At 43.3% G+C, this 14,093-nt stretch overlaps 1 protein-coding gene across 1 annotated transcript in view; it reads right to left on the bottom strand.

Annotated features, from left to right (window-relative positions):
* LOC308314946 (uncharacterized protein) overlaps window positions 1–4,892 on the bottom strand; it is a gene marked incomplete at both ends in the record, with an annotated part of 55,549 nt that extends 50,657 nt beyond the window's left edge. Inside the window, 2 exons of the mRNA XM_080762770.1 lie at window positions 2,626–2,717; window positions 4,154–4,892. Of these exons, the coding sequence (XP_080618896.1) occupies window positions 2,626–2,717; window positions 4,154–4,892 (831 nt within the window). The remainder of the gene's footprint in view (window positions 1–2,625; window positions 2,718–4,153) is intronic.
* Between the last annotated feature and the right edge of the window lie 9,201 nt (window positions 4,893–14,093).

Here is a 14,093-nt window from a genome sequence, read left to right as displayed (position 1 = left end):
TACGTATGTACACGTACGTCTGTAATCCACGTAACTCGAGAACACATTCACCCCCATCGACTTCAAATTCGACACAAGCGTTCCACACCCTCACAGGGAGTGAAGTGCCCGGTGTCGAGTCCGTCGGATAGCCGGTTGTCCAGAACCAGCACAAAAGAGCTGATCATCCTATATCTCCATATATGGAGCTGGCCTGTTCTGACATCACAATGCTGAACTTCTGACATCTGCATAGACTCCATATTTGGGCATGCCTGACAAAGAACTCCATATGGGCATAAAAGGGACACATTATCTGGGTGGGGCATGCATTTCCAACTTGTAGGCCAGTGCCCAATGGGCACCGCTCTAGTTTCACTAAATTCAAACATCCATAATCTCACTAAACTTCGTCTGAATTGCACTAGTCTGTGCTAATTTGATGAAGATTGGTCAAAGAAAAAGTTAATAATTGGGGATTACCTTCCATGCTGTGCACAAACTGGTCTTGGTATAACACCTTAAGAAACATTGTACCTACTGCTAATTTACTTCACCTGCTTACGATGCAAATGTTTGAATATATCTTCAGCCATATATACAGTATATGCTATCGACATAGCGACATGTATATATATCTTTATTTTTCCTATTTAACCTGTTTTCTATATCTTCCCATTGCTCTCAGTCTTCCTCTATATCCACTCTCTTCTCACGGAATACCAAGGAGCACAAATGTCACCCACTACTTTACACCTGTAAGACTGTGATGTCATGATGTGACAAATAACTGACTCATGAACCTCATGATCAAAACGTAAGGTATGGCTGTTATAGCACCACCATGAGGTCAATTTGAAAAGTATTCAGAAATTGAGTTCCATGGCCTACTATAGCAGCTAAATAAATGTCATTAGTATTAGGTCAGGCCTAATCTGTATGTGTGCACAGAGAAAGCACACATTTGATGTAAAGAAACAGACTGGGACATCAACAGCAAAGGGAGTGCTAAAATCCAGAATGTAAATTAAATCCTGAGAACGTAAAGGAAAATGTACACTCGTAACTTAGCGTTAAATGCACATCCACACTTTTAGAGTGTAGAGAAGTATACTATAGATGGTGCCATGCCCTGAGGGGAGGGGGGAGGGGGGGGATAGTGTGTGTGTGTGTGTGTGTGTGTGTGTGTGTGTGTGTGTGTGTGTGTGTGTGGCGTGTGTGCGTGCATGGTGGTGGTGGTGGGGGGTGGGGGTGTAGAGGGAGACGCCAGTATAGGCCAGACAAGCCCCACTGACTACCTCCTCCTCCTTACCCTCAACGCCTCATGTGGAACTGCCAACATACTTGCGTGCGTGTGTATATGTGTGTGTGTGTGTGTGTGTGTGTGTGTGTGTGTGTGTGTGTGTGTGTGTGTGTAAGCGTCAGGGTGGTATTCACAGGGTGGCTTAGGCTTCAGGCTTCACAAAGAGAGAGAGAGAGAGAGAGAGAGAGAGAGAGAGAGAGAGAGAGAGAGAGAGAGAGAGAGAGAAATTGAAAGAGAGCAAAGGCTCAAACTAAACCCCCTCATGTCCTTGCACACAGCAATGTAGTTTCTCCTCAGTCATAAGCTGGTGCTAATAACCAGACATAAATACATCATCAAGCTAGTCAAAATAAATACAAATATATAAATACAAATATCCGAGGCAGAATGTCTAACATCCTTTCATTTCCCACATCTTTACAGAAAAATAGAACCTTTGTACTCTGCTTTCCTCTGCTTTCTACGGCTCATGTCATCGGTCGTGTGTAATTTGCCTTGGCTGAAGCCCATGTGTGAAACCTTAAAGGTCTTCATTCTTGGATGCAGCAAACATAGTTTACCTGTATCACTCAAACACCTCCGGCTTATCTAAACCGCCTTCGCCTGGCGTACCTCACACACAATAATCAGCAGTAGCCACGCTCAGTAGCTCGCTAAGCCTCTTACACCCTTCCCTCAAGATTAGCGCTTGGGAGCGACGACAGATGCACTCCGTGGCGATAAAAACACACGCATACACATTCGCGCGAGCGCACACAAACACACTCGCACCCCGTCACACCTGTGCGAACAGATTTGGCGACGTGAGCCTGCTGTATATGCTCGCACAAAGCTGACACACACACACACACACACACACACACACACACACACAGAATGTTATATACGGCTGTGGTAGTGACACACGGTCACACACCTGCAATGCCTGTTAAGTTTGGCATGATGCCCTCAACATATCCCAGGGGGCAGGGAATTGCAAACAAAGGTTGGGTCAACAGCCAGGTGAGGAACCCAGACACTAAAGTCAAAACAGCCTGGCTAACGACACCAATGGGAAGTCACATAGACTTGCCATTAACCTTCAATAGAACGCTTGGCTGATGCTCTGATTCTATTAAAAGGCCTGTACAGTCAAAACCTCAATGTTAAGTTTACTCTGAGAGAGTCTAGACTAAAAATAGGGCTAGGTCTGTAGGACATCAAGGTCAAAATGAAAGACAGCGGCCCCAAAACATAAATTCTGTGGTATAGGGAAGTTGTCTTCATAGGCTGTAGTTATCATGCAGTATGTACAAATGACATCAGGCCGTGTCATGTAATGGATAAGGAAATGATCATCTTACCACTGGAGATGAAATTCGACACCCAGGGCAATCACAGATCGGAGGATGCACCTGTAAGATTCCCTTGGACATGAGAGTCTTCAGACTTTTCCCTGGAAAAAACAGAGATGATGCTGTGTTTTTATAAATATATACCGACAACACACACAGTGTGTGTGTGTGTGTGTGTGTGTGTGTGTGTGTGTGTGTGTGTGTGTGTGTGTGTGTCCAAACCAAATTCTCCAGGCATGTGAACTCTTCACCTCTGTTACATAACTTGCAAAAAACATACACGTAGGCTAATATCTCAGATTGAAAATGTGAATCAGGACTAGCATAACTGACCAATTCATCAGCTCACATTTTAACATATAAGGATAATTAAATCAGTAATTTGACAGCCACAGTCCAAACTCCAAAGCAACGCTAATCGTCAAAATCATGTCAGATCAACATGGACATAAAAGACATGGCTTGTTATTAATTATTACCTTCAAACAAAGTGAAAACATATCTTATCAAGAAAACGTAGGCTATACAGTTCAATTCTATAGTCCAGTTCATATATTATGAACAACAGAGGAGGCAGATAAAGTGTCATCTGTATAAGGAGGAATCGGATGCAGCTTCAGGTATAGGCTATGAAACTATCAAGTTTGACCTAGGGCAAATACACAGCCACCCCCACCCCATCACTCTCTTTCAACTAAATCTTGGACTAACGCGTGTCAGTTCTGCGTGAGTAATAATCTATTGTGGGGGGTTGGCTGGGAGGGGTGAAAACAAGTGCGTCTACCACGCGTTTTCTATGTTAAAAAAAATATTATAGGCTACTGATATCTGCATAGAGCTAGAGCTATATGCTAGCCTATCGTATCTTGTATAGCCTATATGCTACTTCGACAATAACTGAATCAGTATACGCTATAATTGAATTTATAAACAATGTCAACTCTTGTAAACTTGCGGTATGCACTATAGTAATTTGGATAAGTTGCAAAAACGACCATAACCTAACATTAAACAGTCTCTGACGTAAAACGGTCTATCAAAACAATAATTTTCTAAAATATCTCACACGCTGAACATGCGATCCGTGAAAGTGTCAACACCCATGCGTGCCGTGCACTGATGCACAGCACAAGTGTAGCTGCACTCAAACGGAACGTTTCGCCCCATAGTAGAACAGAAGAAAGCATTACAACCGCCTTAACATTGTATAATCTAAAGTATTCGTGCGTTCACCTCAATCCCAACGTAGCTATTACTCCAGACGCCCCCGGTTTGGTTTTACGGTCGCTGCCCAAAACTGTGTGTCAAATCCTCCGAGAACAGTGTGAGGATATATGCGCCTTTCCTCAGCTGTCTCCTTGCGCACCGTATTTGGTGTAACCCTTTCACTGCGAAACGCAGCACCAAACCATGGAGAACCAAGTTCCGATCTTAAATAAAACGATGTTTAAAAGTATCCGCTACACAGAGGAAGCTGTCCTGTCACTAATAATGTCTAAATATCACCACGCGGGCAATGGGTGGATGCTGCACTTACCTTTGTGTCTTATACTCCGTTTCCAATCTTTGGCAGTCTCCCTTCCACTGACGAACTGGAACTCGTTCGGAGTGAGCCATTCGCCCCGGTATTTAATTGAAGGTCCCTTACTACCCTGACAGAGTTTATTGATATAAAGCAAAGCCTTGTTTTCCCCGCATTCCACCTCGATGCAGGGCTCCCCGTTGTCAAAGAACGGCTGAAAGTCGGGGATGGAGGAGAACCTCTCCAGCATTAAGTCGTCCGTGTGATGATGGAGGTGCTGGTGATGCAGCGCCGAGTCGTGGAGCCCCAAGTACGCGCGGTGATGGGCGAAAATGTGGTCGTAGGGTGGCGGATGAGGGGTCACTACAGGGATAGTGGTGGCATTTAAAGGGGCCAGGTATTCGGGCTGGTTGAACGCAGCCAATGCCATCTCGTCCCCATCCAGTCTCTCCTTTTTGATGGCAGGCATGTTAGTGGTAGCCAAGCAGCGCCGGTAACAAGTGATCAGCCGCGGCTGGTCCGACCCAAGTTGAGCGTCGTCGCCTTCTATGAGTTGGTCAGAGCCCGAGCCAGACTTGAAGACGCGCCACTTTGTTTTACGCACGACTCCCGTGTCGCCGTGTGACAGATTGCCATTCAGTGGTTTCCAGCTCTCCGCCTGGCTCGCTACAGCTCCGCTCGCATGACGGCTCCTGACGCCGCGCTCCTGCCTCCCACATTGAATCAGACTCGCTCTGTTGTTAATACCTGACATGCTGGGCAGCCCTTAGCCCCGGCCATTATGTTACCCACCTATACCTATACCATAGGGATCATTCATTGACCCGTCGTAGTTTACACTCGAGTGCACCAAGAGAGACTTCGTTTATAATAGGAACAGCTGTGTATAATGTATCAATATATAGCCCAGTCTTTTAAATGAACAAAATTATTCACCTTCCAATCAAAAAAATAAAATAAAAAATAGTCGCAATTATGGGGATTTTAGATTTAGAATAAACATGTAATATCTGCTTATAGGACAAAAAAAGTATAGGATATAGAATTAACATGCAGCTATTAAAGCTGATTGATTTCTCATATAGACCTATATAGCCTGAAATCCTATATTAGTTGCATGTATTCAAATTCAAAAGCTTATTATATTTGCGCAAAATCAAGAATGTTCGCAAAACTTTCAAAGCAGTGGTTTTTAACCCTGTGTATGTCGTTAAAGTCACGCTGAAGTTCATAGACCCAGACCAAACAAGATTTGCACTCTCCGCCGCTTCTCAACTTGGCCCATTTAAACAGCGGAGGCTTGGCAAGCGCCAAAACGACAAGGGGGGCCCGCGAGGGACGTCGTTTTGGAGCACAAAAACGGAAGGAGCTGTTATTAATAACACTGAATATACGAAGAAGTCCAATTTAGACCAGCCAGAGTATAATTGCAGACAGACTGAATAAATGTTTCTTATACAGCTATATAGTTTCACCATAACTATACTAATTCAAGTTATTATGATTTGTTTCAGATTACTGTTTTAATGTTTTTTTGTCCTAAAACACCAATAATAACCACAGAAAAATAAAAGATAGATATTTATTGGCCTCATTGAGCAAATGTTGCAGGCAGCACAGCATAGAAAACGCAAGTCAAGAAACAAAACAAGTATATAGTACATACAGTACTATAGACCATAGTGGAGGTGAGTCAAAACTAAAGTCAATAATTATTGAGGTGTATATATGATGCCAAGTGGGAATTCTTGTCCTGACTTCTGTAAAATCCTCAGTGCTAATTTAAATCTGAGAGTGTAAAAATAGACCCTTATAAGGATTTTACTGTGTGCGGTCAGACAGGAGCAGAATGTGGTGCAGTGGTGGTGTGTAGCCTAAAGTTGTTGGACTGGGTCTGACGTAATTGTTTTGGCTTTACGTGCTTTTGTGTTCAGGTTTTTGAGGCAATGCATGCAGATGCAGTTATTTTATGTCGTCCATGTGTCTATTCGTTAGGCCTATACTGCCCATGCAGGCTGACATCATCAGGCCTTGTCTGACAGACCTTAATTATCACCTACATGTGAAAGCCTAAATGTAAATAGCGGGTAAGGCTATGCACGTGACATCATCATCATACCCGGAAGTTTTGTGCGAACGTACTCACTACTGAGTGGCAAAGAAATACTACGTTAAACTCACTTTGTCATTTGATTTGCCACTCACTGTAAGCAATGTGCATATACCGGTACGGTGGTACCCTCTAGGTTACAACACAATGGCACATTTTTGTAACCAACAGAATGTTTTAGCACATCTAATTGCTATGGTTTCCACCATGCACATCTCATAAGCCTCACTTTTAGATATTTAGTATACTGAAGGGACATTTTGAGATTCATCAACAACTTCGCTCACTGTCACTGCATGCAGCAAGCAGTGAGGGGCGTATACGTTGCTGTTTAAAACCCATGCTGTAGCCCTTTGGGGCCCAAACCCCCACCTCCACCTCCACCCCCTACTGTCATGCCGCGAGGAGAACACTTTCCACCGGAACTTGTGTGGAGCTTGTGAGCAGAACCACATCTGACCTCCATCAGGAGAGAACCACCCAGGTGGATCCACCGCCGACCAGCCGACACATGGAATAGCCATTCCAGGAGCTGAGGTGGGGTCCAGAACGCTCTGTGTCAGAGGCTATAAATCAGACCAAACGGCCTCTGACACACACACACACACGCACACACACACGCACACGCACAGGAAGGAGGCACGTCACACCGCAGAGGGAGAGATCGCTACAGAAGGCCATAGACCGCAGGTCCCTGACCAGAAGTATATGCCTGACAGCCACGACCGTGAAGGCAAACACACATTTACATTTAATGTTTTTAAGGGCATCTCATTGAGGCCGTTACACAGAGGGACTGATAACAAGTGCAACTGTATAGTGGATGTTTCAAATTACCAATGGAACATTTGGATATTGGTACAATATCCCTGTAAGACATTTAGGGCTTGGCTTGACGAAAATGAATATTCAGTTGTTTTTGTTGAACTACACAGTTGTTTGAATTAGGATTTACAAGAGGAAGGGGAAATAAACCTTCACACGCTATTGCATTTCTCAAATGGTGGGGCTACATGAGAGAAAGTGGAAACTTGAAGACTTTATTTTTCTGTGATATATTGACAAACTTTGTGTGAACCTGCTGATCTGTAAAACTATCAAGTTTTAACACTTAATTGTTATCAAATAGAAAGCAATTGTTTGCACGTTATTTGAACAAATTCACATCTTAACTGGATTTGCTGATATGTTATGGTGACAGTTTAAAATAAATCTGCTCAGGAGGCAACTCTCACTCCATTTTAGCTTGTAGTTTTCTAAGCAACATATTGCAGTCGGTTAAAGGGGCCCGAGGTACTTGGATCCAGAACTCTGGGAAAGGGGGAATGAACTGAAGCCAAAAGGTTTGAGAACCACTGCACTATATTGGATATCTTATACCCAAGACACATAGGTTAGGTGAACAGGCTGACATTTTCTGACTTTACTGTAGGTCTAAAAGCTGCAGGGTGTGAGAAGAAAGTGGTGACATTAAACAGCAGGAGGACCATGAATGGCTCAAAGGAGTTTAACCACATGAACCCTATAGCGTCCCTATTCTGAGATGAACATTCAGCAAATCTGCAAATATAGCAGATTATATATACAATCTGCTATTTTAGGATAAATATAGCAGATACAATCTGCTATTTTAGGATAAATATAGCAGATACAATCTGCTATTTTAGGCGGAGAGATTTGCTGTAGAATGAAATTATGCAGACCCACGAATGATATGGCTTCCTACCGTCACTAGTTCAAAACAAAAGCTCCCCATCACCATCACCAGATTGAACCAAAAGAGGGCCCTTTTCCACCTAAATAACTTTTAACTGGTTCCATTCTAGATTTTTGGAACCTTGGTGCTGCTTTCACAGAACCGGCAGACATTTTTGGTTCCAGTTCCGAACCAACTTTTAGGTTGCTAAACCAATTCATTTTCAGTGGAAACACTCTGAAAAATAACTGAAATGGTTCAAGGCCGGTGGAAAAGGTGCCCTTCACTCAGCCCTCACGTTTTGAACACAATTTTACTGTTGACATTTATGCTCAATTTTCAAAAACCCATTTCTAGGAAATTGAAGGAAATATTTCAGACTCTTTGATCTTGTTATCAAATCTCCCCCGTCTGTACCACAAGACTGGTGTGGGCTCATGGTGTCAGGGTTCACCTTTGGGAGAGACCTGGTGAAAGCTGTCATAAAGGGGACACCCCAGCCCTCTCACAGCCCCTTCGCCTCGCCTGGTCGCGAGACTCGTGACTCATCTATATGTTCCATATAACATACAGCCCCTTCACAGAGGGGTTCCCCAAATACAGCATGATCACTTCAACTTTCGCATCTAAAAATGGTTCTCGTAAACTGTGATGTTATCGTTCCACCAGCCATTCCATCTCTTTCGTGTGGGGGCGAAACAATGAAATGATGGATTTCCTTGGTAGGATATGTGCTATATTGTTAGACTGGTATTAGCTATACATGATCTGTAAAGGCGCAATAGAAATCTGCTTTTATCAGAAAACATCATAGCTAATCTATTCTTAATATGGTTTCTTTTTTTATGTGGCCCAAAGCTTTATCTGCACAAGTTGTATAGCCCAAGGTATACATTATTTATGTATTTTTTTGTCAGAATGACAGTAGGCCTATACTCAGTACTCACTTTTTAAATAGACTTTGATTAATCCATTTTGTCCAAGATCAGCTTCAAGCTATATTTAATCAATCAATATTTCATACCCAGGGAGATCCATATCACAATTAAACGACACAACACAAAAATAACAGGAAATACAAATAAATACAAATAGTCATATAGTTAATACAATATAGACAGATAGATAGATCAAAATATATTATGAACAAGCATAAAAAATAATTAAAAAAATAGTCCTACAATAGTCATACAGCCTATACTTACAATATAGTAGCCTATATTATTCCGCCCTGTGGGTTTATTGCAAGAAAACATGAGGACAGTGACTTGACACTAAAGTGCTGAAAATTCTGTCCATATTTAGGACCGTTTCCTCCCCTCAACGACCGCTTGTCGTTTGTTGAGAGTCCCCCTAACGTCACCCCCGACTCTGCGCCGTTGTTGGCAGCGGCCCCGGAGCCGCAGCGCTGCCGGCGGGGGAGAGAGGTAATAAATAACCCGGGGAGAGGAGCGGAGACCGCCGGGCGGTACACAGTCTGACCTGACAAATACTCACTGGAAAACCATCAGAGAGCGAGAGCCCACCCCTAGCGCTTGGAGCCAGCCTTTCAGACATGAGCTGCAAAATATATAGGCCTGCCTTCCCCTATTGGAAAAAGTAGCGTCTCTCCGCCTGTCTCTCCCCATCGATAAGACACCGTCGTAAACACGGCGAGGGCAATTAACTATTTAAAGCGAAGAATTTCTTCGGACCACGTCACCAACCACTCTAGACGTGCAATTTCCCGCGATAAAATGAGAAAGACGCTTTTAAAAAAGACAAGAAAGGAAAATAAATTTAAAGAAGCGCAAAAGAAAGATGAAATGAAATTCTGACAACTCTGAATGTTTGTAGAACAAATTCATTCACCATTCATAAGCCATTATAAGGCAGTTAATAAATAACTGTTAATTGCCGGTGGAACCTTTACTAAATTACTTGACAAGCATTTTGAAATCATCTCATTGTGGGAGACCCTCTTTGGCTTCAAAAAATACTTTTGACTTGAGAATGCATGTCTTGAAACTGATTGATTGATTGATTGATTAATTGATTAACAGTTTGCAGAATTACAGTAGGCTATATATTTCAAGTACAACTCAATACAAAAATGTAACTGTTAGTGGACGACAACATAAAGCATTACACTTGTTTACAATAGGGCACACCTTTTCAATTCATCAAAGTACAAGGATGTGTCGAAATCAAGTGTTGCAGCCATGATGAGTGCATGGTTAGTGTAGAGGCTATAGTCATTGAAGGTCAATGTGGAATGTAATTTGTTTTTTGCCAGGTAGCAAATTGCTATTTAAGTTCGGACTAGTCATTGGTCCGACAAACGACAACCTACCTCAAACCCTAACCTAACCATAACTGCAAGCAGCGCATGTCCGACATGTCGGACTAATGCTCCGTCGACAGCCAGACGAAAAAATAATTCATCATTTGGGCGGCGGCACCTGGCTGGCGATAGTGGGCGATTGGGTGATAGCCAATGAAATTCAAGCGATGCTCGCCGTTGGTCTCTAAGGTCTCCCGCTGTTAAAACGTACTGTAAGACAGAGTTAAGACATTGAGGGGGCAGAAAACAGCCCGGTCACGTGGTTTGTCACTGTAAAGCCTATATAGACTCCAACGCATTCCGTAAAATGAAAATGGTGAACCCTATTATAAACAAGTGTATAATGCTTTATGATGTCATCCACAGTTAACAGTTTTTGTATTGAGTTGTCCTTGAAATGTACTGTAATTCTGCAAACTGTATAAATACTTCAATCAAAACTTTGGTTCAGGCCTTTGACACTATTCGCCAATAGTTAGTCTACTGTATGTATAAAGAGCTGCCGCCATTGGACTGGCCCCATGAAGTGAACAGAGTTGTCGTAACTCTCTGAAACTTTTTCATGATTGGGCTACCTCGTCTCTAGGCTGCCTCAAAGCCAATGGGAGACTTACCCATAAAACCCATAGTCTAAATGGCATAAAATAAAACCCATACTCTGAACGCCGCAACTAACATGAAGCCGTGAGCTGAGGCAGAGGCTGTGGCACACAAACTGATTATACTGTGTACTAGATGTTCATAAACGAGAGCTTTCTGCACCTGGCAGTTATGACTGAGTCATTCTTGTTTATATTTGATGATGATGATTCCTTCACAAAACACATGTCTGTCCAGTAATTATTTTGTGTAAAATCAAATGTCACGATAATAGTCGGCCTACTTGCTACTGGGGAACCATCTGTTGTTGCGGTCTCCAAACAAAGTATATAAGAACAGCAAGTGGCTCGAATTGGAGACCTCAACATAAAGGAAGTACATCACAAAATCACAAGTTTAAAACAACAAACAAAATATCAAATAAAGTACAGTTTAATGTCAGGTACTTTACCAACTCAGGAGAACAAAAGGAGACCTGGAGATGCCGGCCAAAACAGGAGAATGAGGGGGGGGGGGGGGGGGGGGCAGGCCACCTCCTGTAGGGACGTCGAAGCTGTTTCCCCCCTCCCCTACCTTACAACCAACTAAATAATACGAAAACTATATGACTGCCGGCCATCTCCAGGCCAAACTAAACTAAATTAAGTTAAGTTTAACTGAAAACAAGTATTGACATGGTATTGGGTATGAGTTGTTGCTGCATGGGTCTGTGTCTGCCATGACACTGAGCTGGCTGGCTTTTATAGCAGAGGGCTGCAGCAGAGGACAATTAGGGGAATCTGCTGCAGGTATGCCAGCCTGGGTGTGTCAGTCTGATTGGGGACAATGACTGAATGACTGATTGTGTGTGTGTGAGTGTGTGTGTGTGTGTGTGTGTGTGTGTGTGTGTGTGTGTGTGTGTGTGTGTGTGTGTGTGTGTGTGTGTGTGAGTGATGTCATGGCCACACGCAACATCTGTGCATATGGTTGAATTAAGCAGAGGCTATAGCAGCAATAGCTCTCTCTTTTGTATCACTATATATGCTGTTTGACAGCCATAGGGCTATATACAGTATGCTGAAAAATAGACCCTCTAGAGTATGCCTTAGTTGGAATGCACTTTGCTAACTAATTATTATACACTGTAAATACTTGACTTAAGTGATCTATGTGCTCTTGGGTTCAAGTTCCAGTCTCAAACAGATATAGGATTTATTATTATCACACTTTCTTTTAAGGCAGAATGTCTCCAAAGGACTTTCGCCAAGTCTGGGATGTAGGCCTACAAACATAGGCTAGTTCTCATGGTTTAACGAAAGATTAAATATTAAAAATGATATGAATATTGAAGATCACAGTATTCTCACCATGTTTCTTTTAAGCAGTCAATTTAAGATTTCAACACGCTCCATCTGTCCAAAACACCACATCATGTTTCAAATCGTTTCATGCTCTGGATCCGTCCCAAAGCACAGACCGTGTTTGGGGGCACTGTGTGTGGTCTGTAAACACCAGCACGATAAGACCGCTCTAGTCTCTCAGTACGGTCAGTTAGCTACCACCACGTAACTTCTGGGTTGAGGAACAGGAACATAAAAAAGGAAAACACTGTACGGGCGGCCTGGCCACTAAGAGTGGGTGATTTAGTACGGTTGATGTAATTTGGGGGCATAATCTATGCCTAAAACTGAAACCTCCGTGAAATGATCGTACAATATTTTCACAATATGGGTTTTTTAAAACAAAACCGGAGAAAGACATGTCCCTGGTATAGCCTCAGTATTTCAGAGTTGGCGTGCGTGCATGCAGGCGGGGTAACATTAGACCCCAGAGGGGCTGAGGGGGGGCTTGCGCTGTCGTGCCGGCGCCCTTGGCCTCCCTTGGCGGATCTGAGGGGTCAGGCGGCTGTCTGTGATCCCACACAGCGGCTCTTCCACATGGGATTTATTTCCTTGCTGGATGGGCAGGCAGGCGGCCCATGAGGATTCTCATTTTAGACCATGAGTCTGTAGCTGTCAACGCTCACCGACAGAGGCGAGCGGACACCCGACCCCTCGTATCCCAGCCAGCCCGCATGCTCCCTCAACACCCCCCGCCCCCCACCAACACCACCACCACCGTCACCACCACCACTGCGTTCAGATAAACACAATGCATGCAGCGCTCACTGACTACTCACGCACATAAACAAGCAGCATGCACGCACAAATGCACGGCCACACACACACACACACACACACACACACACACACACACACACACACACACACACACACACACACACACACACACACACACACACACACACACACACACACACACACACACACACACACACACACACACACACACACACACACACACACACACACACAAACACACACACACACACACACAGTATAATATCGTTGTGAGTTTGTATTATCCTTGTACAGGCGCGCAACTTTAAATTGAATGAGGATATAGATTATAAGTGATGTTTGTTGTTAAAAAGTTAAAGCTCTATATTCTGATAGCAACAATATATTGCTCCATAGAGCTGTAGTTCAGTAACAGGGGTTTCCCCATGTCTCCAGCTCGTTTTTTTTAACTGGAAATAAAATTTCAGGTCGGGACAGTTATTTTACCTAATTATTTAAAATGTCTATAATCTGAAATAATTTTGTGTGCCGCAGCCTCTGCCTCAGCTCACAGCTTCACATTGCGGTGTTCAGTGTATGCAGCCAATATACGGCTGCACGTTGCGGCGTTCAGAGTATGGTTTTTATACCGTTCAGACTATGGGTTTTATGGGTAAGTCTCCCAGATTGGCTTAGAGGCAGCCTGGAGGTAGCCAATCATGAAAGTGTCCACTATACGGTCTCTACTAGAGGTATGTGTAAATGTTGTCCAGTTACTTTTCAAGCAGCTGGCAAGAAAGATACACTCCCTTTAAGAAATATCTAGTGTGCTTGCGCGAGCACACAGCGCACACAGACAAGCTAGCCTCAATAAAGTAAAGTTTGTAGTCCCAAAAGCCATAAACGACTCAAAACAAGTTAGAATTTTACACTTTACTCTGTCTCTCTCTCAAAGTCTATGGTTTATTTTTCTGTTTTGGGTTAATGTCTGAACTGTTAATTCATGCTTAAAGGACCACCTTACCCATTTTCAACCGATCTTCATATAACTGGTCCTCACTAGTAATGTTGTTGTTTTTTGTCACTTTCAGACCTGGGCGGTTCTCTGCAGTGTCACTCCTTGCCTG

The sequence above is a fragment of the Protomyctophum bolini genome (assembly GCF_963924005.1).
Source record: "Protomyctophum bolini genome assembly, chromosome: 5".
In the NCBI taxonomy this organism is placed as follows: Eukaryota; Metazoa; Chordata; class Actinopteri; order Myctophiformes; family Myctophidae; genus Protomyctophum; species Protomyctophum bolini.
This window is presented reverse-complemented; position numbering and strand designations above follow the sequence as displayed.